The sequence below is a fragment of the Urtica dioica genome, chromosome 1, assembly GCF_054948205.1.
Source record: "Urtica dioica subsp. dioica isolate 48M chromosome 1, U.dioica_male_clone48M_v1_H2, whole genome shotgun sequence".
NCBI classification, from domain to species: Eukaryota; Viridiplantae; Streptophyta; class Magnoliopsida; order Rosales; family Urticaceae; genus Urtica; species Urtica dioica.
This window is the reverse complement of record NC_142756.1, coordinates 14,617,864-14,642,110: the sequence shown is the minus strand read 5'-3', so window position 1 is coordinate 14,642,110 and position 24,247 is coordinate 14,617,864. Positions and strand designations below refer to the sequence as shown.

The 24,247-nt window shown below is 33.7% G+C and overlaps 3 protein-coding genes and 1 long non-coding RNA gene across 5 annotated transcripts; 2 read left to right on the top strand and 2 right to left on the bottom strand.

Annotated features, from left to right (window-relative positions):
* Positions 1 to 2,845: 2,845 nt before the first annotated feature.
* Positions 2,846 to 6,708, top strand: FLA2 (FASCICLIN-like arabinogalactan 2). The gene is made up of 2 exons (XM_089613574.1): positions 2,846 to 3,514; positions 5,719 to 6,708. The coding sequence occupies exons 1-2, from the start codon at positions 3,002 to 3,004 to the stop codon at positions 6,421 to 6,423; spliced, it is 1,218 nt and encodes a 405-aa protein (XP_089469700.1). The 5' UTR covers positions 2,846 to 3,001; the 3' UTR covers positions 6,424 to 6,708.
* A 5,314-nt stretch (positions 6,709 to 12,022) lies between these two features.
* LOC149407411 (Galactose oxidase/kelch repeat superfamily protein) lies at positions 12,023 to 14,089 on the bottom strand. 2 transcript variants are annotated; one of them, XM_089613562.1, is made up of 4 exons: positions 13,855 to 14,089; positions 13,607 to 13,679; positions 13,483 to 13,518; positions 12,023 to 13,031 (listed from the first exon to the last, which is right to left on the bottom strand). In XM_089613562.1, the coding sequence occupies exons 3-4, from the start codon at positions 13,489 to 13,491 to the stop codon at positions 12,090 to 12,092; spliced, it is 951 nt and encodes a 316-aa protein (XP_089469688.1). In that variant the 5' UTR covers positions 13,492 to 13,518; positions 13,607 to 13,679; positions 13,855 to 14,089; the 3' UTR covers positions 12,023 to 12,089. The 2 variants fall into 2 exon arrangements, with proteins under 2 accessions (XP_089469688.1, XP_089469682.1); XM_089613556.1 differs by lacking the exons at positions 13,483 to 13,518; positions 13,607 to 13,679 and having other exon boundaries at positions 13,855 to 14,087.
* Positions 14,090 to 14,703: 614 nt separating this feature from the next.
* On the bottom strand, positions 14,704 to 23,053 carry LOC149407409 (nudix hydrolase 2-like). The gene is made up of 9 exons (XM_089613541.1): positions 22,790 to 23,053; positions 16,901 to 17,115; positions 16,744 to 16,809; positions 16,521 to 16,658; positions 15,779 to 15,856; positions 15,653 to 15,703; positions 15,541 to 15,575; positions 15,339 to 15,447; positions 14,704 to 15,227 (listed from the first exon to the last, which is right to left on the bottom strand). The coding sequence occupies exons 1-9, from the start codon at positions 22,950 to 22,952 to the stop codon at positions 15,018 to 15,020; spliced, it is 1,065 nt and encodes a 354-aa protein (XP_089469667.1). The 5' UTR covers positions 22,953 to 23,053; the 3' UTR covers positions 14,704 to 15,017.
* On the top strand, positions 18,145 to 18,862 carry LOC149407410 (uncharacterized). The gene is made up of 3 exons (XR_016296776.1): positions 18,145 to 18,253; positions 18,476 to 18,691; positions 18,797 to 18,862. It is a non-coding gene; the product is annotated as an uncharacterized LOC149407410 (long non-coding RNA).
* Positions 23,054 to 24,247: the final 1,194 nt, after the last annotated feature.

Sequence of the window (24,247 nt, the reverse complement as noted above, 5' to 3'; positions counted from 1 at the left end):
CTTATTGGAATGAACGGATAATTTGTCGGTGTAAAAAGTTATATATGATAGAATTTTTGTCACTGAAAATATGGGTGGTACGAAACAGCTATATTTATTATACATGATTTAAGTAAGCTTCTGCATTACTCGTTAATTTGATAAGAAAGAAAATAATGAAAGAAAAAGACAAAAAATGATTCTTCCATAATTGATTTAGCATTATAAATGTGGAGCCAACCCACCAATTACCAAAGTGAATTCTGATTCCCCAATTTTCCCAAAAAGGAAATACTCATAATTCAATTTTCCGATTGAATTTTGATTCTTGAACAGAGAAAACTATAAGATACACTTTACGAGTAAGAAACATACCACCATAGTTTTATTGGAATGTAATTATGCAAATGGATAATTTCTTCTTTTTTTTATTCCTAATCACTATCGCATGATAGAATTTCACAGCGTCACTGAAAAATGGGAAATATGCAACAACGTTGTGATATATATATATATATATATATATATATATATATATATATATATATATATATGTAAATATAAGTGAGCTCTGCTCGTTTGGAAACAAAGAAAAAAAAATTGCAACTAGTCAATTTTTTTTTTTTATATTTTAGCAAAAATTTTATTTTATTAAAAAAATAAATAGTTTACCAGCCGAAATAAATTAAATCAATTTAACTAATTTAATTTACTTCGATCTATTTTTCTAAAAAAATAAAATTTTGATTATTTTTTAAAAGAAAATTGTGCTATTGAACTACTAGTTTACCACTAATCACCAAAATAATTCCGATTCCCCACTTTTATTAAAACAGGAATGAATGAATCATAATTCAATTTTATTTTTTCTGGTCGATAGGCAATACATGTAGAGTCTACCTGTTTTGTAAGGAAACATAATGTGTATATAATTAAAGATTTTTACATAGATACACGGTATAGTTTTTGTATTTCATTAATATATATTGTAAACATGTAAAATTCATATTAAAAACTCAAAAGGAATCAAATTGTATTAATTTCTGATATATTTAAAATTCAACTATTATTTTTTCCACAATTCCAAAAGCTTATAACTCTTACATTCTAAATAATTCAAACTAAAATAAAAGATCAATTTAATGTTGTGAACTAGTTACGAATCTATGAAGAAGAAGAAGAAGAAGAAGAAGAAGAAGAAGAAGAAGAAGAAGAAGAAGAAGAAGAAGAAGAAGAAGAAGAAGAAGTTCAGTTCAATTAAAGCAATTCAAAACCAAGAATTGAAATTTCGCTGTAATCGGATGGAAACTGGACGGAAATCAGAGTTTTGGAGAGTCTCAGCACCAGTTCTTACAAAACCGAAACTTTCCTTGAATTCCGTAGTAACCCAGATGGTAATTAGGATGGAAACTGTTCGTGAAAACCGGCTTGGTTCAGTGATTTTTTCCAAAAAAATCATGATATTTAAGAGGAAACCGGGACCAAAATCAGAAAAGTGTCGAAAAGTTTTAGAATTTTTTCTGCTCGGCTGAAGGCGATTTATCACTGTTTTCTGTCAAGTCCAAGAGATTCCTTCCTTTTTTTGGTAGTTTGAAGGAGACTCTTCCCTACGTCCTGACGGAAAGCGAGTGTGGAGATTGGTAAGTGTTTAAATCCCGACGAGCTTCAAACCTTGATGAAATATAGTGTTTTTAATGAAGTTTCTTATGAATTTTTTTTATAATGAAGTTCAATTTCTTAGTTTCTAACATGATTATTGGTATTAATCTGAATTTGTATCCAATAAATTTCAATTTTTTTTGTTAGATCCGATAATAGGGTTTTGATTTGAAAGAGTTTTTTGGTTTTTTTTGTTAAATTAATTGTGGAATATGAATGTTTATGTATAATTAGTTGGTTTTAAACATGAATATTATCATTATTTTGATTTTATATTCAAATTTGTTTAACTTGTTTGTTAAATCCGAATTTATTATAATTATAAATAAATATTGTGTTGTTAATCTTTGATTCTAGTGTTGGTATTTGGTTTATCATTATGTTGAAGTATTTGAATTATAGCTTGTAATGTAATGAAGATATTGTAAACTATTTCTATTTTTATCATATGTTATGTATGAATTTTTATAAATATTTCTTCACTGGATTTTTCTCGATAAATACGCTAATTGACGCAATTCCTTGATGATAATACCATTAAAATTCATTGATGGTAATATTTTTTTACGGTAATACTATGGTACATCACTGGCTTTGGCTTATCATATTCATACTAGTAAAATTTGAGTCGCGAAATAATAACGATATTTCAATACTTGTTCAAATTGAGATGTGTATTTCACTATTTCATATCAAGTCCATGGACCAATGAGCCTTTAAATAGGCAATACACGGTGTACAAATCAGAATATAAAGTACACTACACGTGGACAAAATAGTAAAATTGTAAAAACTGTAAACGACATTGTTCAACTTAAAAGTTAAACCTGTGGGAAAAAAAAAACAAAACAAAACAAAACAAAGAATAAAAGCTGACCTAAAACGCAAGTAACTTTTTATTTAAATATGCTATAATATCAGGGTCAGAGCCCAAGGAAAAAAAAATCAGAAATTTATTGGAAAATATATGAATTTTCTATATATCTTAACAAAGCAGAAAATACAATGCATCATAAATATGATAAAATAAAAATAAAACTTAAAAAAAATAAAAATAAAAAAAATAAAACATTATAAACATATTTGAAACTTACTATACTAGTAATAATAAACCAAGAAAAAACTTATTCCATAGTAAAGCCCTACCAATGGACCCATGTCCCAATCACCACCACCCAAATCCAAGCTGTCACTAACCCAACTCAACACATCTCTCTCTCTCTCTCTCTCTCTCTCTCTCTCTCTCTCTTAAACCACCACAACATTATATTATAAACCACCACAGCACAACACAACCAAATCCTCCACCCCAACAACAACAAAAAATCAGTTCAATTTCTCTGCCGACAAGGTATTCGACGAAATGCCGCAGAGAAGCCTCCTGGTCGTCCTCCTCGGCGCCGTCACAATGACGGCGTTCTTCTCCGCCCCATCGGAGGCGCACAACATAACCCGAATCCTGGGAGCCCACCCACAGTACTCCTCCTTCAACAAATACCTAACCCTAACCCACCTCGCCGGCGAAATCAACCGCCGGCTGACCATCACCGTCCTCGCCGTCGACAACGCCGCGATGTCCGGTCTCCTCTCCAAAGGCCTGAGCCTGTACACGATCCGGAACGTGCTTTCGCTCCACGTGCTGGCCGATTACTACGGCACGAAGAAGCTCCACCAGCTCACCCACGGCACCACGCTCGTGTCGAGTCTGTTTCAGGCCAGCGGCGACGCCACCGGAACCGCCGGCTACGTCAACATCACCAACATGCGCGGCGGCAAGGTTGGGTTCGGAGTTCAGGACAACGAGAAGCTCACGGCTCACTTTGTCAAGTCTGTCAAAGAAGATCCGTACAAGATCGCTGTCTTGGAGATCAGTCAGGTATACCATAACCCTGTCTTTAGCTCCCGTAGATCAGAGTTTTACACTACTGACTAGTAGGTGAGAGAGTAGATAGATAGATCTGTTGTGGTGTGAGGTCAAAAATTAGTTTGTCGGCAATGTGCAAATTTATTTTTTTTTCTCCATTAAAATGGCTCTCCAAACGAGAAAATATATTGATAAAAAGAAAATAGAATTAGAAAAAGAAAAACCTTGGGTCAAAATTTTTGTTGTCGGCAATGTACTTTGATTACTAAAAAATGAATATTATTCTTCTTTTCTGGATCTGTGACTAAGATTTATTAATTTTTTCAAATATATATATGTATGACAGCTAGGCTAATTAAGCGAATCTTCTATTTTATTCAAAAGGGGTGAATTATTGGATTGTTGATTCGGCGATCGCATGTTTTTTATTCTAAACAACTGAACGTTTGATTTACAGTATTGTTTATATTTAATGGGAAAATAATACATTTATACCCTGTGTTTTAGTGAAATGTCGAGTTTAACCCTCGATTTTCAAAAATGTCGAGTTCATACCCTCTGTTTAACTAAAATGACGAAATTATACCCTCTGTTTAACTAAAATGACGAAATTATACCCTGAAATGAATAACAACGTCACAAATCTCCCTTTCATTGATATTAACTCTTATATAAGAAAAATCGAATCAAATCTAAATCAGTACCCTAACTTCCAAATTCTCAATTTTGAAATAAAAATAGCCTTAAATTGAAATTAAATAATAAAACTCACTTCCTAAGAAATGACTTCATTCTGTGTTCGAATTGTAACTCTAAATCCTGGATTCTCTGTTCGAATATGCGATTTTGATGACTACCAACTATCGATGTTTACCCCTTTGCCTCTTTTTGTGTTCTTCACGATTAAGAGACTGTTGTTTATTTTTTAGTTTTTAACTAAATTACATATATGGCGCGAATGAATAAAGATAATTGGTGTTTATGTATAAATATTATAGTCAACGTCAATGAAAAGTCAATAGAAAGAATATTCGTGACACTGTTGTCTATTTCAGAGTATAATTTCGTCATTTTAGTTAAACAGGTGGTATAATTTCGTCATTTTAGTTAAACAGAGGGTATGAACTCGACATTTTTGAAAACCGAAGGTTAAACTCGACATTTCACTAAAACACAGGGTATAAATGTGTTATTTTTCCATATTTAATTAAAGGAGGAAGAAGAAAAATAAGTAATGAATTAAAATTCTACACTATTATTACTATTATATGTTCAATCGACTAAAAAAAAAATCGATTTATTTTTAATCTTTTTTTTTTACCATGTTACAATTAACTTTGATTTTTTTTTATTACTTGAAATCAATCTAAAAATATTTATACCTTTCGGACAGTTTCGGTATTCAGAAACTAACCAGTTAACGATCGCCTATAATTTTCAGATAAAGGGACCTAAATATTTCATTTTGTGTAAGTTAAATCATTGAGATTATTTAAACTTTAATCTCTATTCTTTGTAAGTATACCCCTAAACTATCTAACATCAAAATACACACACATTCGTAAAAATCCATCAATACCATATACAATATCATACACCACAGACACAGCTCATATTGTCACTCAGCACAGTTGTCAAATACTATTATTTATAGTCAATCAAATGACTTAGTTTTAGTCTAGGTGTCACAAGACTTCATTCATATGAACTTAAATTCCCATGTCTTAATTACATGTCTATATATATAAATAGGGTGGGTTTTACTTTTATATAGTTAAATAGTACACTGAAATTGCTAAACTCATTAAAGTTTGTCTAAAATTAATTTTAAAACAATATGTAAATAGTTAATTAAAACGTTTGAAATTGTTAAATAATCAACGTTTCGTAAAGTTTAGGTAAATATCCATAAAGATGATGTGGCTTAATAAATGTAAGTGACTATTTACCTAAAATTTACGTATGTAAATTTATGAAAATGATTATTTACCTAAAATTTATAAAACGTTGGCTATGTCAAATTGTAAATGTGTCTATTTACTTAATGGACCAAAAAAAATATGCAAATTCTGAGTTTTTACATTTTTTTTTGTATTGAGAAATTCTTGTGATTAAATTTTTTAAATCAAATACTTAAAACTTTAGCTATTTTACTTTTAGCTTCAAACGACGATTTTGTATAATTTTTTTTTTGCGACAACGTATCTGGGATTCAGGTACTGACGTCGGAGGAAGCAGAGGCTCCGACGGCGGGGCCGACGGAGTTCAACCTGACGACAATCCTATCGAAGCAAGGCTGCGAATCGTTCGGCGACCTTTTGAAATCGAGCGGCGCCGACACGACTTTCCAGACGAGCATCGAAGCCGGGCTGACGGTGTTCTGCCCGAGCGACGGCGCGATAAAGTCGTTCATGCCCAAATACCACAACCTAAGCGCAGGAAACAAAACCTCGATCCTCCTCTACCACGGGCTGGCCACGTACAACAGCCTCCAAATGTTCAAGCAGAACAACGGGCTGTTCAACACGCTGGCCTCGGACCGGTCCTCGAAGTTCGACTTCACCGTCCAGACCGACGGCGAGGACATCACCATCGACACTTCCGTCGTCACCGCCAAGCTCACCGGGACCCTCATCGACCAAGAGCCCCTCGCCGTCTACAAGGTCGACAAGGTTCTTCTTCCGCACGAGATTTACAAGGCTTCGGGCTCTTCTTCTTCTTCTTCTTCGCCGCCCAAGAAAGGTGGCGGGTCGAAGACCGACGATGACGTGGACGCTTCTGCGGATGGGCCGGACGCGGACGCTCCGGCGGATGATTCGGATGACCAGGTGGCGGATCAGGACGCCAACGGGGCGGGCTTCGTCGAGGTTGGGAAGTTGGGTTTGAGTCTCTGTTTTGGGGTGGTTTTGCTTCTTGTGTGATTTTTTTTTTTGTGTGTTCAAGGGTTGAGTTTTATGTTTAAGAAGGAAAGGTTATAAAATTTGGGCTCTTCTTGTGTGGGGCTATTGAAATTCTTTTCTTGTCGACGTTCTTCTTCTTTGCTGTGGAGAATAATCATGGAATTGTTTTTTTTTTTTTTTTTTTTTTAATCCTCTTTGTAAAACATTTGTATAGGTGCCTTTTTGTTTGGTATGATGATATGTGAAATGCAGATTCTTTGCTTTTTTATTTATTTATTGTGAACTGAGGATTGTGAGTTGAGTTTATATGGATATAAATTCTTTTTTGCTCGGACTTTGTATGGTTATTTTTGCTCTTCTTGGGTGGAGCTTTTTCATCTTTGTTGTGGAAAATAAAGATGGTTTATTTATTTATATATTTTGGTCAAGTCTTCTTTAAATATGATAATTTTGGAAACTATGACTAGTAGTGCAAATTATTAGGTAATATGTGTTGTATATTTTTTTACCTTTGTACTTTTTATTTTCAGCGCCTGCCTACGTAATACAGTATTGGGTATCGTTATGTAACTAAAAAAAATAGTTACACGAAGGTAATAATAAGATAATAATTACGACTATTTGTCACCGACAAAATGTTTGGCTTTGATTGAAAACCGATAGTAACTTGGCTTGTGGCCGTTGGCTTTTTTCTGGCCGTTGCCATTGCTTTTTAAATAACGAAATTTGAAAGTCTATAATTCTTTAATAGTTAATGATGATCATAATATATTTGACTTCATCATCAAATCCAAGGCTCACATGTATAAGTGGACGTTTCGTACGAGCAATTCAATTCAATCTGTCACATGACATTAATATATTATTAACCTTAACGTGCATTTTTCTCAGTTTATTTACCGAAAATATTCAGTTAAAAACTTACAATTAATCGTTCAGTAAATTATTTCAACCAAAATGTTTTGCTACCTAATTAAAAATAGTTAAATAAAAAATGTTAAGTATACAGAGTTTGATTAATGATATATAAAAATAAGTATGTAAATTGTGATGAGTATGATTAATAATATATGCATTTTCAACATCGAAATGATACACATGGTTAAAGTCTTCAAAAATGGATATTTTAGTATAATTTCATTTTAAATGCACATAGATGATATTATCAGACACTCTTTAATAACGTATTTTTAAAAAAAATAATAATAACAATATGAATTTTTAAAAAATATACTATTCACTATCACCTATCCACTTGGTGCTAGTTCATGTCCAATGAAAATTGATTTTTTTCTTAATACTTCATAGATGTATCATTTAAAAAAAAAAATCTTATTAGTATTTAGTCTTCAATGAATTTCAAAAAAATCGGTTGTCATTTTAAATTTCAAATTTCACTAATTTTGTAATGTTATAGATCTCCGATTATTGAACAGAGATTTTCAAATGTTGTTAGTATGGATGCTATAAAGTTTGAGTTCAAAATTCATTTTTTTTTAATTATTAAGTATTTGTTTTAAAATGATCTTAACAAAATTGTTATGAATTTTGATTATTATGTTCTTTTGATCTTAATATTTACTAATACTAGTTTTTTGTAGGATATTTTAATTAAAGATAGTATGGATCTATGGATAAGTATTTCATAGGAGGCAATATTGCGCGTCTACTATCCCTCCCACTCATTTATATAGAGGGATCCTAAAATATTGAGTGTCGATCATAGGAAATTTGGATTGACAGCTGGGAGGACATAGTTGTACCACAATGGTCGATGATATCCTATTGTGAGGAGTTTGAGGTCCAACACAATTTGTAGGGCTAGCAACCTGACACGCATGTCGTGAGCACGCATGTAGAGATCAAAAGGATGCGGGCTAGATTGTGAGCTGCTCCTTCGAGCATTAGATCACATGAGTTGTGAGTCAGGATGTCGTAGTAAGAGACTTCGGGTGCGGGTGTCGCCCTTAGTCAAGCATATGCCTACTCGGTGCGGTAGAAAGAACCTCATCGAAAGGAATTAATGTTGTCTTGGTCTTGTCAAGAGCTTAGAGCAGGCAACTGGGTGGAGAGTCACTATTGTTGTTGGTACGACATGCACCCTGATGATCAGGAAACACAGAGATGAGGCGAGTGTCATAAGAGACGACGCACATGCATGTCGTGGCACTGGGATGCAATCCTAGTCCTATTATACTATACGTGGCCATGAGCAAAATATTTGTGAGGTTTCTGAGGAAAAGCAAATAAAAATAAGATGGCCTTAACTCCCAGAGTCATGACACGAGCCAATTATTCCATTGCAAAATTCTCAGCTCGTGACATCTTGAGTGTTAATCCAGAAAATAACATTAATATATACCGACTAAAATTGCAGAACTAGTCTTTGATTTTGGGTTGTTGGGGTAGTGGTGTTGACATAACATATGCAATGTAAATTAGAATATATGTATATATTAATATAATTACATTAACAAAATTTATATTAGGAAAAATGACATTTTTCCCGCTCAACTATGTCACCTTTAACAAGTTGCTCACTGAACAAAAAAAAAACAGCATTCTCACTCCTTAGTGATAGTCACAATTTCACATTTACTCATTCTATTACAATTTCCGTTAAAAAAAAAAAAAAAAAAAAAAAAAAAAAAAAAAAAAAAAAAAAAAAAAGTTAAATGGGCATGTACATGTCATGTGATGACTAAAATGGAGCAAATTATGATTATACCCTTCCAAATATAAGTCTGCCTATTATTAACAAAATCTCTCTCTCTCTCTCTCTCTCTCCTGTGTGGTACTTAGGATAGCTTAGTGGTAATTCCACACCACCTCCTGTGTGGAGGTCGTGGGTTCAATCCCCACTGCAGCAAAGCTGCTTCAAAAACAAAAAAAACAAAAACAAAAAATCTCTCTCTCTCTCTCTTATTGTTCCCATATTTCCAATCGAAATCAAGTCTTCCTTTCAGAGCTTGGATACCAGTATTTCAATGGAGGAATATTTTGCTTGATAATCTAATTATCTATACAAGCCTAATAGCCTATTTAGCTCTTCTCTCTCTTTGTTATCCTCGAAGACAGAGATATGTGTTTGTGGGCGAGTCCGATGTCGAGACCAGTGAGCACAAGACCCACGGCGAGTCTTCGACCCATGGTGAGTCTTTCTCTCTCATGTGGGCAAGATGAAAGCCGCGCCTCTGCCTTCGTCCCCCAAAGATGCTTGGAAGCCCAATCCCAATGAGCCACACCGTCGTTGAGAGAGAGATCACCACCACTCCAAGAATTTCAAGCCTTCTATCGTCGGGAACCACAACCAATGACTGCCAGAATTGAGGTCAGACTGAGTTACCACGTTTTTGTGCTCTTCGTCATCGTCGAGAATCCCGTCAAAAATTTGAGCAGTCATTTTCCATTCATGACAGCAGTGAAGGTGTTTGATGTCATTGATATTGATTAATTTGTTCTTTTTTTTTTAATAAATAATGGTACTTGTTAATGTAAGTATGAACTGGGTTTAAATTGTTCTCTGAAATGGCATTTGACAATTGGGTTTGCCGATGTTCCAACCATTCAAGTCTTGAGTTAAAATTTAGGTGAAATTGGTTATTAAATTAATTGTTTCATCAACCTGAATGTGAGAGAAACAATAGATGAGTGTGTTTATATGTGTTAAATCTGAGAAAGATAGGGAACTTTTTTATATTTGTTTTTATTTTTTGTTTTTACATTTTAAAACAAAGATTACCATAACTTTTTTTGCCCAACACATGATAGACACGTGGTCAATTTCTAGCCATTTTGACGCCAAAAATTACAGAAAGACTAAATATGAAACTGTGACTATCACATTGAGGAGAGAATGCAATTTCTTTTTAAAGAGCAACTCGTTAAAAGTGACATAATTGATGAGACAAAAATATCATTTTTTTCTTGGGTTATTAAGTTATATAACCATACGGCTATAGTAAATTGGGATATAGCCCACCTTTGATTAATTTTTTATAAATAGCCAAGTGGACTTATTAACAAATTAGTAACAGACATATTTAACCCAATCGAATTCCCGCCCATTATTTCCATCCCATTAATTTAAATGGAAAATAAATATTCGGTCATAACTATTCGCGCAAATCGAGGGAGCACCATTAACACCGAAAATCAAACATCACACGCAACCATAACCTTCACGCGATCCAAAAAAACAAAACCCAAAAAATAAACCTCTTGACCGAAACCCTAAAATCCATTGAAAGTTCTAATAAAAAATATCTACTGGCGATTGAAGAACAAAGAGATTTGAACCCCGACGGCAAAGAACAAGGTAAGAAAGAGCCATTAACGTTCGGGCGATTTTTTTTAATATGTTGGTTGTTCTGAGAATTTTTGTCGATAAAAAAATATTTTCGTTATATCAAAAGGGGCTTTCATAATTGGGTTTCAAAAAATGGAAAATGACTGTCATTTATGGGTGTGTAAATTAGTTCGAGTGAAAGTGTTAATGGTTTGGAATATTTTGTTTCGAGTGAAAGATGTTAATGGTCAAATGGGTTTAAAATCCAAAAAAAGGGAAAAAAAATGGGTCTTTGGATTTTATTTCTCTATGCCGAGTGTTTATGAGTGTAAGTGTGTTTAAATTTTTTTTCTTATCCTTTATAGTTTTTCAAGTTTTGATTTATTTTGCATGCGTGATTGTTTTGGTTTTCCAGACCGAGATTATTTACACAAATAAGAAGAAATGGCTAAAAAGTCTCCCGCCAAGAAGAAGGTCAACACCGAAATCAGAAAAGAGAAGGAGATGAAGTGAACGAGAAAGAAATTTAAATAGCCCAATGCATGATGTTAATGTGTTAATGTGTTGAGTATTGTTAATTGTTTCTGTATTACTGTTATATGACGCTAATTTACAATGACTGTAGTAAATAACAAATATAAATATGTAAATACATTGTAAATGTAAGCTTATTTTACAGTGAGAAAGAAATTTGGACGTTCAACAATCTGGAATTATGAAACACGCTGAAGGGAATACAATTTTAATGTAAAACTGGGGCCAAAAAAATGGATCAGGAAAAAGGCGGCCAAAATAAATATCAGATTTTCAAGAAATGGAAAATATTGAAAGATTGTAATTTAATGCTATTAACCGAAAATAGAAACCAAATCAACTAGAAACATGCGGTTGGAACTTTTAAAATCTGCTGAAAAATTCGAATTCCACGTTTGAAAACTTGCATGATCTGTTTGAATATTTGATTCAATTTTTTTAAAAAATTAACTGCCTAATATAAAAACTTGGCCGAAATTATCAAGGGCAAACATGTAAAAAAAATAGGCAGTTAATAGGCTGCCACATATTCCAGTTGGCTATTTACAAAGTATTTACCAAAGATTGGCTAATTTACAATTCCTATAGTTTAGGTGGGTTACGTAGCCAATTTTTTGTTTTTTCTTTATACTACTACAATTACATTAACATTGGCATTCATAAATCCCTTCCACATCATGATTTGTTATCTTATGTAAAAAGCAAGCATTATTTATTTTATTCTAAAGTGCCAAATATTTAAAAAGTTTATATATATATCTTTTCTTAGAGTCGGTCTCTTATTACACAAAATAGAAGAATCGGAAACATACATGATTTATTACCCAAACGAAATAACACAGTCATTAACTTCTTGTTTACTTTCCTAGCAAGGAGTGAAAAAGAAAATGTCACCAAGCCTATCATTGCTAGGCGAATTGCCTCCATATACCAAAAGGCCTTCTTTGCCATCCAAAAGCCCACCAGAATAAGCACACCACCCACGAGGCCCGGGATGTTGGCCCAATTCCAACCCATCATCCCATCTCTTCCACTCCAAAGTCTCAGTGCTCAAAGTATACACCTCTTGGGCAAATTTCCCGGCCCCCATGTGGCCCAAGTCACTCGGGTCCACTTCCCCGCCGTAAATAAATATGTAATTTCCGATCCGCGCCGTCGAAAACACGCTCCGTGCCGTAGGCTTTTCGCCACTTGTCTCAACCTCGGCCCAAGTCAAATGGGCCGGGTCAAAACAATGCACATCGTCCGCTTCTTCGCCCGCGAAGCCGTAAACGACCCATATCTTTCCTCGGGCCACCACCAACCCGGGCCCGCCTCTCCCTTTACATTTCTCGCCAGCCGATGGATATTCGATCCACTTTTGATCGACGACGTCGTAGGCCCATAAATCGTTGAGCCGGCCCGTTACGCCGCAGCCGCCGAAAATGTACACGTGGCGCTCATCGGATGCCGTGGAGTGGTAGCTCCGGTTCGGGGGACCAACATCCCCGGAGGATAGTAGGGTCCACTTGTTTGTACACGTGTCGAAAGAGTATAGCTCGTTGAGCTCAGTGTGCTCGTCATCTCGGCCTCCGAAAACATAGATGGTCGATCCGACGGTGGACATTGTGACACCCACGCGCGGCGGCGGAACATCTCCGGTGGTGTCGACCACTGACCACGTGGCGTCTTTGAGATCGAACACGTGGATGTTGTTGTCTACTGGGACACGTGGCGAGTATTCGCCTCCGAAAGCATAGGCCTTGTTTCCTACTAGGGTAATAGCGTGCGAACTTCTTGCCCCGGGCCCACTTCCTTCCTGATCAATCTGATTCAGATTTCCAACAACAAAATAAAAGTAAATTGCCTTGGATTACACCATAATTTTGAAGTTAAATGCAATCAGCGGACATTTATCATTATTATGAAAATTAAGAAATAAAGGGCACTGAAACATGGCTCGTACATCCAACAATTAAAAAAGTTGTGTAGTATTATTTGTTTTTGGTGGTCACTATCAGACAACTTGTGTCGTATTATTGGCTCGTACATCCAACAACTAAAAAAGTTGATGCACTAAAGTGACTCATTCTAGCAAAAGGATTTGTCACGAGTCACACATCACCACCTTAAAAAAAATAAAAATAAAAAATAAAAAATTTACTGTCATTCCATCGGCACTTACTTTTTTTTTTTTTTTTCTTCGATTTCTTTTTATTCCTATGCTTTCTCAATTAATCCACAATTATGATTAAGGAATACAGGTTTTCATTTACCACCTCGTCCATCAATATATGCTAGTCAGTGTAATTCATCTGAAACAAGAAGAATACTGTAATACCTGGTATACAATTAGTAATTAGGACATCAAAACGGATCACAAAACCTTCATATTACTATTACCTAGAGCGGAAGACCTGATTTTCTCGAGAGATTCTCGAAAGATGGTTGAAAAATATGCATAAGAATTTCAAGACTGGTAAAGTGTTAGTACTTTTCATTAAAGAGATCAATATATATGTGGAATATGCTAGAATAACAATACTATGGTTTGAGATCAACCAGTATTAAAACGTCAGTCATATTTTACTTTGAAGAGAAAAGAAAGACACAAGAGGACTTTCTTTTTGGGATAGAATCAGAACTTTTACCTTGATCCATCTTCCTTTTAGAGATTCCATGCTGGGTGAGAGGAAACTACTTCTGAATTGAGCTCAAACAGAACAGACGACTCTTTTTATATAGTTGAGAACTCTCTCTCTCTCTCTCTCTCTCTCTCACGCACACATTGTATATTAAACTTTATTTCCATGGGATAAATTTTGGCCGGCTAATACCTATATCACATTATTTTCCCTAAAAAAATACTACGTCACAAAATGGCAGTTCTTGTAATATGAGGTAAATTATGAGCATTTTGAAGGGCATTTCTACGTTATATTTTATACGATAAAAACAATCGGACGATAAGGCATGCCATGAGCCGTTTTTATTATAAAACTAAGCCAGAATCACGCCATCAATTATTGGTCTATTTTTTCAATAACGAGAGATGACAGCTTACAGCTAGTAATTAAATTTGGTGGGAGAAATGGAAAAAAAGATAAAATTTTAGAGGGCAAAAATCAAATATGAAATTTAGGAGGGGGTCTATATTTAATAACTTAAAAGGAGTAAAAAAAAAAAGTTTTAAGAAAACAAAAACAATTGTCTGTAAGTTGTGATTTTTAATAAATTCAATTTTTACTATATATTCTTATATACAAATACATAAATAAATAACTAAAGGGACTAAAAGTCTAAAACCAAATGAGAGATAGTAGGGGCAAAACAAAACTAAAAAAAAAATTAAAATTAAAATTAAAAGTTGGGGATAGAGTCTAGAGTCTCTTGACCCGTCCCTAGATATGACCTACATGTTTTCTTGTTGATTAAAAATTATACACTCAAGTCCTCACATAGTATAACTTATTAAGAACATAATGCACTCACTGTCACACTTCAACATAATCTTAGTAACTTAGTATACAACAAAACCTTACAAATATTACAAAACATTGAAAGGGAATCATTTTGTTAATTGACAGTATACAAGAACTTATAACTTATTCATATGGATATAAAAACAATAAGAAATCACAACAAACTTGTACAACTTCATAAAACAGAATATATACAGCAGAAGAAAAATATGTAGTGCACTAAAAACATGAATAAAGAGAGCGTTACTGAGTGTATATTTAGAAAACAGTGAATGAGCATATATATGATAAGTTGTTCTATGAAAATGCATAATTTTTTATTCTTTTTGAAATTACTGATTATGATCAGGAGTCACTATGCGATCGAGAAACTGGTTGTTGAAGTACAAATAGCTTGATTTTCCAGAAACCGTGGTCGTGGAATAGGGACTGAATCCGGTGTAGCCGATCTCTGCTTTAGCCGAGCATATTTTGGAGACCAATTTGAAGAGCTCGTTCTTTTGGTTAAATGGTTGAGCCGCATATTCCTCTACTGGCATCCACTGCAGAACCCAATAATAAGGAAACAAAAAATAGAATCAGTATCGACAAATTTGAAAAACCACAACATTTCGACAAAAAAAAAAAATATATTAATAGTATGTGGAAATCACCTTGGCCTCTTCGATTTCTACAGCCTGTGGCTGAATGTCGAATGATTGAGGTTTCAGCATGCACACGAAGAACAAATCCGATTTCGTAAAGAACGATTTGTGGCTCTGCCTGTAGAAATTACAGCAAGGAAAATTAAATGAATAAATAAATCAGCTGTGAAGAATCTGCTTTGAAGAGCTTTTGAGAAAGAAATCCCTTTACCTGAATGCTAAAACTTCAACGAATTCTGTGTCGATCTGTATTAAAGCATAGTATAAATGTCAGACTCAAATTGGAACTTTGAAACTTTGTACTACGTAACACAAAAACTCACCCCGGTCTCTTCTTTCACTTCTCGAATCGCAGCGGTACAGATATCCTCGCCCTATTAACGGTAAAAATGTCTAGTTTTTCAATAAACATACATTAAAGTCTAAGCTGATTTCTTTGATGAACTCACCTCATTGACAACGCCGGTTGGGTATTTCCACACTCCGGTGCCTTTGAACCTTCCGCTTTTTTCCTGAACTACGAGTACCTATATAAAGAAAGTAACAATCTCATGAATTCAACAAAAAAATCTCATCTGATTTTAGACCATTGTCGGATACAACATCTCCATATAACCTTAATCTACAAACCAATAACGAAAATGTAAATTTGACACAAAATGTCCCAAAGCTAGCTCGTAGACGGAGAATTTTCAGGTACGGAAGCTTTATAAGAAGAGCGTGAAGTTTGTAGGAATGAACATCTACGGATGACCAAACACCGAAACCATGTTCGACTCTGATACCATGTTAGAAGTGGGTCTAATTAACTCGCAACTGAAGGATTGTCAAGCACTTATACGGAAAAATAAATAAAAGTTGTCAACCAGCCAATGTGAGACTTTCCGATACATATATCTTGGAAACTGCTTTCTCAATCTACGGTCAGATTTAGAAATGGAAATTCAAAAAACTAGGTTCGACTCCGATACCATGTTAGAATTGGGTCTAGCTAGCTCACAGGTGAAGGATTGTCAAGCACGCACTTATAGAAAGAAAGAAAGAAAGAAACCACCGAATCAATGCGAGACAATTTTGATACCTATATCTCGGAAAGTATCCCCATTTGATACCTATACCATGCCTAAGTGACACACCGAAAATTAGCATCGAAATCGGAAAACAAGCCCATAAACGCAAACATAACCACACCTCTCTATTGCTGTTCATGACGAAAGCACCGATCCCAACTCGGTGCGACGCATTCTCGGGAAGAGAGTTATCGACTTCGGGAATCCAGTACACTAACATCAAGTAATCTGGCTCTGCATGGTGGTACTTAAACCCTTCCTGCAAAAACACACACACATATGAATCAGTACCTTTTTTATCATTAATCCCAAACCCATATGAAAAAGAAAAAAAAAACACTAACCTTGATGGCAGTGTGAACGAGATTGGATTGCTCAATAGGCAATTTTATCCAAACGCCTTTCTTGTCCTACAAGAAAATAGCACACACAGATGTACATATAAGCAATTAAGCAATATTATTATAAATTCAGACAAAATCCCTGGAAGACAAGTCTTACTTGAAGCCTCCATTGCGACAAGGAAGCTCTGAGCAGAGAAGCGAAGTCCTGAGGATCCATGGGTTCTTTAACCTCAACGGTAACGCCTCCATGTGAATCGTTAACAGCTTCGAGAAACGTGATTTGACTATCGGCCATGACTTCCTTTGCTAGAGCTGATGAGATCGTTGAGGCTGGCCTGGGTTTTATACAGGTTCGAACGTTGATTCTGAGATCTGGAGGAAGACTTTTTAATTAGAGAGATGGTAGAGGAAGAGTTTTCTTATGGAGTTTCGCTGTCTTGACCAGGTAATTGTGAAAAAGTAACTCTTTTGTTATTTATTTGTCCTTTCCTTTGTTGACCATTGTATGAACATTAGAGTATATTACATATATTTGATTATTAATCGTCATTTATTAAAAAATATATATAGATATATATTTTATTAACCCTTTTATTAATCGTCATAGAATTTTCTCAACCACACAAGCCATTTTGAGTTTTGACACGAGATTTGAAGATTTGGTGTGGAAAAGTTCTTCAATCCATACTAAGCCCATCTTCAACTAAAGCTGAGATCGAGGAAGAAGCAGAGCAATCGACGCCGCCTTCGATTGGGAAGCGCCAAGTAGTGCAACTTCGGAGAAAGGTAAAGAAAAGCAAAATTGAGAGTTGGTATATTCCTAACAAAGTATATACAACGCTTTATTGAGTTGGAGAGAGTGATTAATAAGCGTCTTTTGAACTACTTTACACCATTTCCAACTCTCTCCGCAATCACTCGGCAATGGAGTGGACACTTATGGATCTAGGAATTTAGTTTAGAGGGGACACAAATTATTTTTAGGATAATTTACAGGAACCCCCCCCTCCCCGAACTCTTACTCGATTAACGAAATGCACCTTCAATTCGGATTTTCAAACTCACACTTATGTTGACTTTTACCCCCTTCGTCAATTTTTTTCACAAACTGTTAAAATTTTGATGACGTGAAGGTCACATAAAACTTAAAGCATGTGCAATTATCAAAATACCCTGAGTTCTATTATTATTTTATATATATATATATATATATATATCTATTATTATTATTATATTTTAATACATAAAAAACGTTAAAGAAAAACAAAAAATATCTCTGAGAGTCTCTTCGTCTCTCCATCGCTCTTCAAAGCCCAACTCACAAATCCGATCAAATTCTCGATAGAATTTGGGGGTTCCAATGACAATCACCACGAGCTCCTCGTCCGGATCGGAGTCGGATTCAAGAAAACGACGATGGCGGTCATATAATTGAAGATGACGCAGTAATGGCTCCAAAGGACGCGAACTGTTCGTCCGAAGTTCGATCGAGATTGAGAGACTTTGTAAGGTCAGAATCTATGTCAATTTTGCGCGAGTAAGCCCAGAAGCTTGTCGACCAGCAGGTTCTGGACTTCGAATTTCTCGTTCAAACTTTCGCTCTTTCAGGTGATTTTCAAGTAAATCATATCCAGATCGATGATCGATGCAATTTAAATCTTGAATTAGGAATAGCTAAAGTTTTAAATTAGGAATAGCTAAATCATATCCGTGTTGCCTAGCGATTCTGCAGAGTTGTAAATGTCGGCGACGAGAGTGTCAGAGACGGCGATGACGTCCTCCACCGTGGACTCCAGCCTCGGGAACGCCTCGCGGACGCATATCGCGTAAGGTCATCGCACTCCCAGGAGTCGCTCGCCGAGACCGGCGTATCAGCCGCGGGAGGGAAGTCAGAGATTTGGGTCCTTCTCGGCGGACCAAAATTTGGATATTTGTTTTTCTCATAGAGGTAAAAAGCCTTGACCTTAGTGTGGCCATGAATATGTTGTTGTTCGTAGTTGAAATATTTATGTGGTGTAGATCTCTTCTCTAACAATCGTTGTTGAAAGAGCAGGGTCTCACATAAGTTGGAAAAAGATGGAGGTGGTGGAAGAAGTGCGGTGATGGAAGAAGATGAGGAAGAATTAGATCTATATATTTTTTTAATTTTTTTTCTTCTAATGTATTTGGAGATTCAGAAGAGTATAATAATAATAATAATAAAAGACCATTATAACCTCAATAAAGAGCTCACATGCCTAAAACGTGCGAACCTCATGGATGGTAACTGATAAACTTTGACAGAAGGGGCAAAAGTCAACACAAGTGTGAGTTCGGAGTAATTTTTGTTGAAAATCCGAGTTGAGGGTGCATTTCGTTAATCGAGTAAGAGTTCGGGGGGGTTTCTTGTAAATTATCTTTATTTTTAATAAAAAGTTATTTTACAATTTCGATATTTTGATGGCATTTAAAATAAAATTATGAACAATTTAATTAAACACTTTTATGGTCCGATAAAATATCGATGTTGATAGTTTTAAATTAATTATAAAAAAAAAACATTTTAAAATTTAGAGCCCAAGAGACTAGATTGGGTTGGAGATGAATTACAGTTTGAAGTAACCTAAATTGCATTTATAGAGTTTTGGGTTGGAGATGCTACATGATTTTTGCTTCTATGAACGCATGGAAAGATGTCATGCTTTTCAAGTTTTGGAGTCTAATTCATCTGGATCATACGGTAAAATTATTTATTCAAAGCCCTTGTTAGTTCTAGTTGCTCTTTATAAGTGTTACGCGACGATGTTCTTTGTAAAGTGCAAATTTTAGCCACGTCGTTAAAGAGACAAAATAAGATGATGAATCATATCCCACTCATATTTTCGATGCGACAATTGTCGCATCTAAAACCCAGGTTCAGCCTTTGATGCGATAAAAGTCTCTTTAATTTGTAAAAGTGTGAGAATTATCAGTGGGTCTATACTAAGAACGGACAACAAACGTATACCGAGTCTAAAGAGGCATTAGTTAGTAAGTTCACGTTTAGGCTTTATTTGGTAGGAGGGATTATTGGAGGGATGGATTAAGTTGGAGGGATTTGGAGTGATGGATTATACCAAACAACAAGTGGATGAATTTTAATATTTCCTTTTAACATACCAATCAAGTTTTGGGAAAGATACAATCCATCCATTTCTTTTCCTTCCATTTCCCTCATCTTCAATCCCTCCTTCCATATTTCCCTCCTCTCTACCAAACAAAGCCTTAATGTCTTTGTTTATATATATTCAATTAATAATATTTTATTATCATATATAGACAGCGATGCAATCGATCGTCAATATAATTGGCCAAAGAGAAAGAGCTTGAAGTTAAGCGTGAGCGGCATACACAATATGCCGTTACATGCACTGTCAAAGTTGTGTTCATTTGATTTTTACACTTCTAATAAAAAAAAAAAACAAAAAAAGACATAAACAATATGCCGTTAAACATGCACTTTTAAAATCGTGTTCATTTGATTTTTACACTTCTAACTACAAAAAAGTCGTGAGCGCCTACCTAAATCTTTTGTTTGTTGTAATGTTCAATAAATAAAATATATGAAAACTGAATTTATCAAGCATCTTAGATTTGTGTTAAAAAAAAATGTTGAAGCTACTGAGGCTTAAGATATTAAAACCTAAAACAACGGCTAACATTTATTCACGGTGATCTATTATGTCCTTAACTTCATTATTCTGAGGTGACTTTTAAAACTAGAAACTACATATTTATGTAAATATTCACTCCTTCAATAAAGAAAATGTTTATAGAAAAGTTCTATCTACAACTAAATGTTTACGACTCCACTATTAATATTTATAACTTAACAGTGATATTTATGTTTTAAAACTAGACCCTACTCACAGATTTTTTTTTTTTTTTTTTTACTTTAGAGAGTACATGGTAGCTTATGAGTCTTTTTTTTTTTACTCATTTAATATTAGGTCCATTAGTAAAATAGTCAATTAAATTTTTTTAACATTGCTAAATAGCCAACGTTTCGTAAATCTTAGGTAAATAGTCACAAAGATGATGTGGCCCTATCAGAAAATTTTATGTTTTTCAGGTTTGCCCCTCCTTTTTATTTCCGAATTTTCATTTAAATTTTGATTATTAATTCAGCAATTTATTTAAGGGCACTGTAGATTTTTAGCCATTTTTAAACTTAAAATTGCATTTTAGCCACCGTTTAGGTAATTTATGTTTATTAGCCAGGCGAATTTATTACCACTGGAAAAAGATTTCTTACCCCTAAATAACTTCCACCATATATAAGTGATATAATTAAGAAATAAAAAAGGAAAAAAATAATCTTGTAACTAATTCCTTATTTAAGCAACTATTAATTAATTTTTTAATCGACTCTCGGAAAGAAACAATAAAAAAAACTACATAGAGCAAATTTAAAGCAAATCAAAATTGCAAAATTAAAAACCTGAGAACGCACGAAATTATTAACGATTATTACCGAATATTACTTAAAAAGAAAAACACCATAAACGATTATTACCGAATATTACTTAAAAGAAAAATAGCAGAAACGATTATTAACGATTAGTACCGATTATTTACTTTATATTTTTTTTAATAAAAATCAGAAACGAAAATCAATCGGTAGTTGTTCAGTTTGTGATCCCCACCCACGACCCTAAAGCTGATGACGTGGCACTCCACGTCCAGTCTTTCCTCTTCGGTTCTTTTTTTTTTTGTTTCAGTTTATTTTGAATTCATAAAATCCAGATCCTATAATTAAGGAATTTAAAGAATAATGATAATTTTTAATACGAAAATCAATTTTATTAATTAACTAATAAGGGTATATTCGGTACAAAATAAGTGGTTTCACTTGCCACATCATCAATTTGGCTAATTATCAATTATTAACTAAACGTTGGTTAAAATAAAATTAATATGTTTTAAGTGGTTTATTTGTTAACAATTCTCTTTATTTAATGAATTTTTTTTTAAAATTTGAATTTTAAATTCTCTCTTATATTTCCAAAAATATAGAAAGCAATTATTTCTACATTATTTCGTGGATTCCTGATAGCATATCAATGCCCAAAATATACGCAACAGTTATTTTTCTGATTTTGTGTTCTTTAAAATCGTAGTTCACATTTATACGTATTTAAAGATATTTATAAAATATTTACAATTATGAACACATATTAACAGATATTAATACATTTATTCTACGTTTTTATTTGAATATATTTGTGAGTCATTCATTTAAATTTGAATTGTGTTATGTGTTTAAATTTAGAAATTAATTATTTAGTTTACTTAATCGTGTTAAGAGGGGCAATTTATCAAATACATTTAAATAGCCAACGTTTGAGCGGGAATGATATGTATGAGTATTCTTGTAAAATTGCGCTTGTAAATAAAAAGCAGTGGCTATTTACCTATGATTTACCAAACGTTGGCTATTTAGCAATGTAAAACGTTTAAGTTGACTATTTTCTTAATTAATTTTTTAATATTAGATTTATTAATAAAAAAATAAATCTAAAAAAATACTTAACTAAAAAAAATAAATCTAAAAAATATTTAAATTAATAAATACGTACATTAAAATTTGCTTATATAATTCATAAATATAGTAATAGTTTCAAACGAGTAGAGTATTGATAGAGTCATGGGTAGATTACTAAAAAACCATATCCTAATTCCTACCCATATACATATAGTTTTTAATGGATAATATCCGTACTCTATTTGTTACCATTTATTCGGGTAAAACCCTAGCCGTGGTGAATAAGGTTTTGCGGGTACGTGTGTACACGAGTAGAATTGTTATCTCTAATTATAAAAAAGTTCTAGTTTTTTATTTTTTAACTGAATTAAATTATATATTTCGGACTATTATATTTCCTATTATGACATTATTATTCAGATTTCCTTTTTTTTTCTCTAATTCCTAAATATTCGTATATTTCTTTTGTATAAATTTTCAAAGGGAATGCAAAGAAAGCTGATAATGGGTTTATAACTTGCAACTTGTTTTGATTGCACGTACCTTTGGATATGACTTGAGAGAAGGGTAAAAGTGAACTTGAACAAGACTGGATTGCACAAGACTGGATTGGTATCGGAGAGATTATATGAGACGGCGATGATGCGAAGCTTTTAGAGCTTCCCAAAAGATAAAGAAGTACTTTGATTGCGTTTATTCTCTGCATCTAAAAGGGTGTGTTGTGTGTGTGAATTTATATAGGTAATTGATACCAAAGACTATGGGAAACACTTATTATGAGATTTCCTTTTTACGCTACAAGGATTGAGTAATGGATGACAAGTTGGTATTAATTTATATATAGCATCTCTGGCTTAAGAAACTGTCGTGGAGTTGGAATTCTTCGTTTGCGCCTTTCTTTAGTGTATGAGACACGGTTAAGTGAATTTTCCAAGAAAAAGAATAGAGAAAACCTACCCATTTGAAGGAGAAGAAAGTCATAGAGTCATGTCTTTATTTACCAATGTATCTTCGTTGCCGTGTCACACCACCACAATACTGGTTGACAATTTTTGTCTATGGCGTTTTTTCCGTGAAGTTGTGGTGTAAATTTTGCTAAAGTTAATGGGAAATACGGCATGATTAAGACAAAATTGTTCTATACTTCCATCTTAACCTGGAATCAGGCTGATTTTCAAAAATAATAATAATAATTTAATAAAATCCAGATTTGGGCTATATGGAACTAAAGTCTTGATTTTTGTTTTTTCAAGACAGAAAATTTATTTCCGATTTTCTTATTTTGGAACGTAAGGAATTGTTCTGTTCTAATCCAAAAGCGTAAGATTTCAAAAATAAATTGGAAACTACAAAAATAACACTTTTTAAGCGTAAGATTTCAAAAATATTTGCTATTTTAAATCCTTTCAAAAGTAGCTGTTTTTCAAATGATAAATATTTTTTTTTCTAAATTAAATTGTAAACAATAAATAGAGATAAATAGAGTCTAAAACAGTAAACAAGTTTTTTTTTTTTTTAAATTTCTAAACATAAAAAAATAAAGAAAAGTGAAGGATTACAACTTAAAAAAATTATTTTGTAATAAAATCTTTAAACATACTATTTTTGCGATGAATTACAAATTTTATTTTTTAGTTGAAGCAATTTTCACAAAAATAAAATACCGCCAAAGACTGCATTCTACAGAAGCAGTGGAATCTAGTGTCCCAAAAACCATTTAGTTCTTACACAAGAATATGTGGAAAATTAATCTACATCTTGATACTAATTTAATTGGGAACAAACTTCCTCTACATGAATAATGTGAATGCATAATTATTTTTTGTGAAACCAAATATTATTTGGTACTTTTAGATTGATATCACCATTACAAATATGACTTTTAGGAGCGACGAAAAATATTAATAGCGACATGTCGCTTCTAATTAAAAGCGACATTTTCATATTAGAAGCGGCATGTCGTTCCCACCCCAATCAACGAAGAAACAAAATTTCCGTTTA

Excerpts from the sequence above, each read along its gene's own strand:
- FLA2 (XM_089613574.1), top strand. The coding sequence starts at position 3,002 with ATGCCGCAGAGAAGCCTCCTGGTCGTCCTCCTCGGCGCCGTCACAATG. Across the intron at positions 3,515-5,718 it reads CTGTCTTGGAGATCAGTCAG|GTACTGACGTCGGAGGAAGC; the intron begins GTATACCATAAC and ends TCTGGGATTCAG.
- LOC149407411 (XM_089613556.1), bottom strand. The coding sequence starts at position 13,884 with ATGGAATCTCTAAAAGGAAGATGGATCAAG. Across the intron at positions 13,032-13,854 it reads TAAAAGGAAGATGGATCAAG|ATTGATCAGGAAGGAAGTGG; the intron begins GTAAAAGTTCTG and ends AATCTGAATCAG.
- LOC149407409 (XM_089613541.1), bottom strand. The coding sequence starts at position 22,952 with ATGCAGAGAATAAACGCAATCAAAGTACTTCTTTATCTTTTGGGAAGC. Across the intron at positions 15,704-15,778 it reads CAACCGGCGTTGTCAATGAG|GGCGAGGATATCTGTACCGC; the intron begins GTGAGTTCATCA and ends TACCGTTAATAG. Across the intron at positions 15,448-15,540 it reads GTTGAAGTTTTAGCATTCAG|GCAGAGCCACAAATCGTTCT; the intron begins GTAAAGGGATTT and ends TAATTTCTACAG.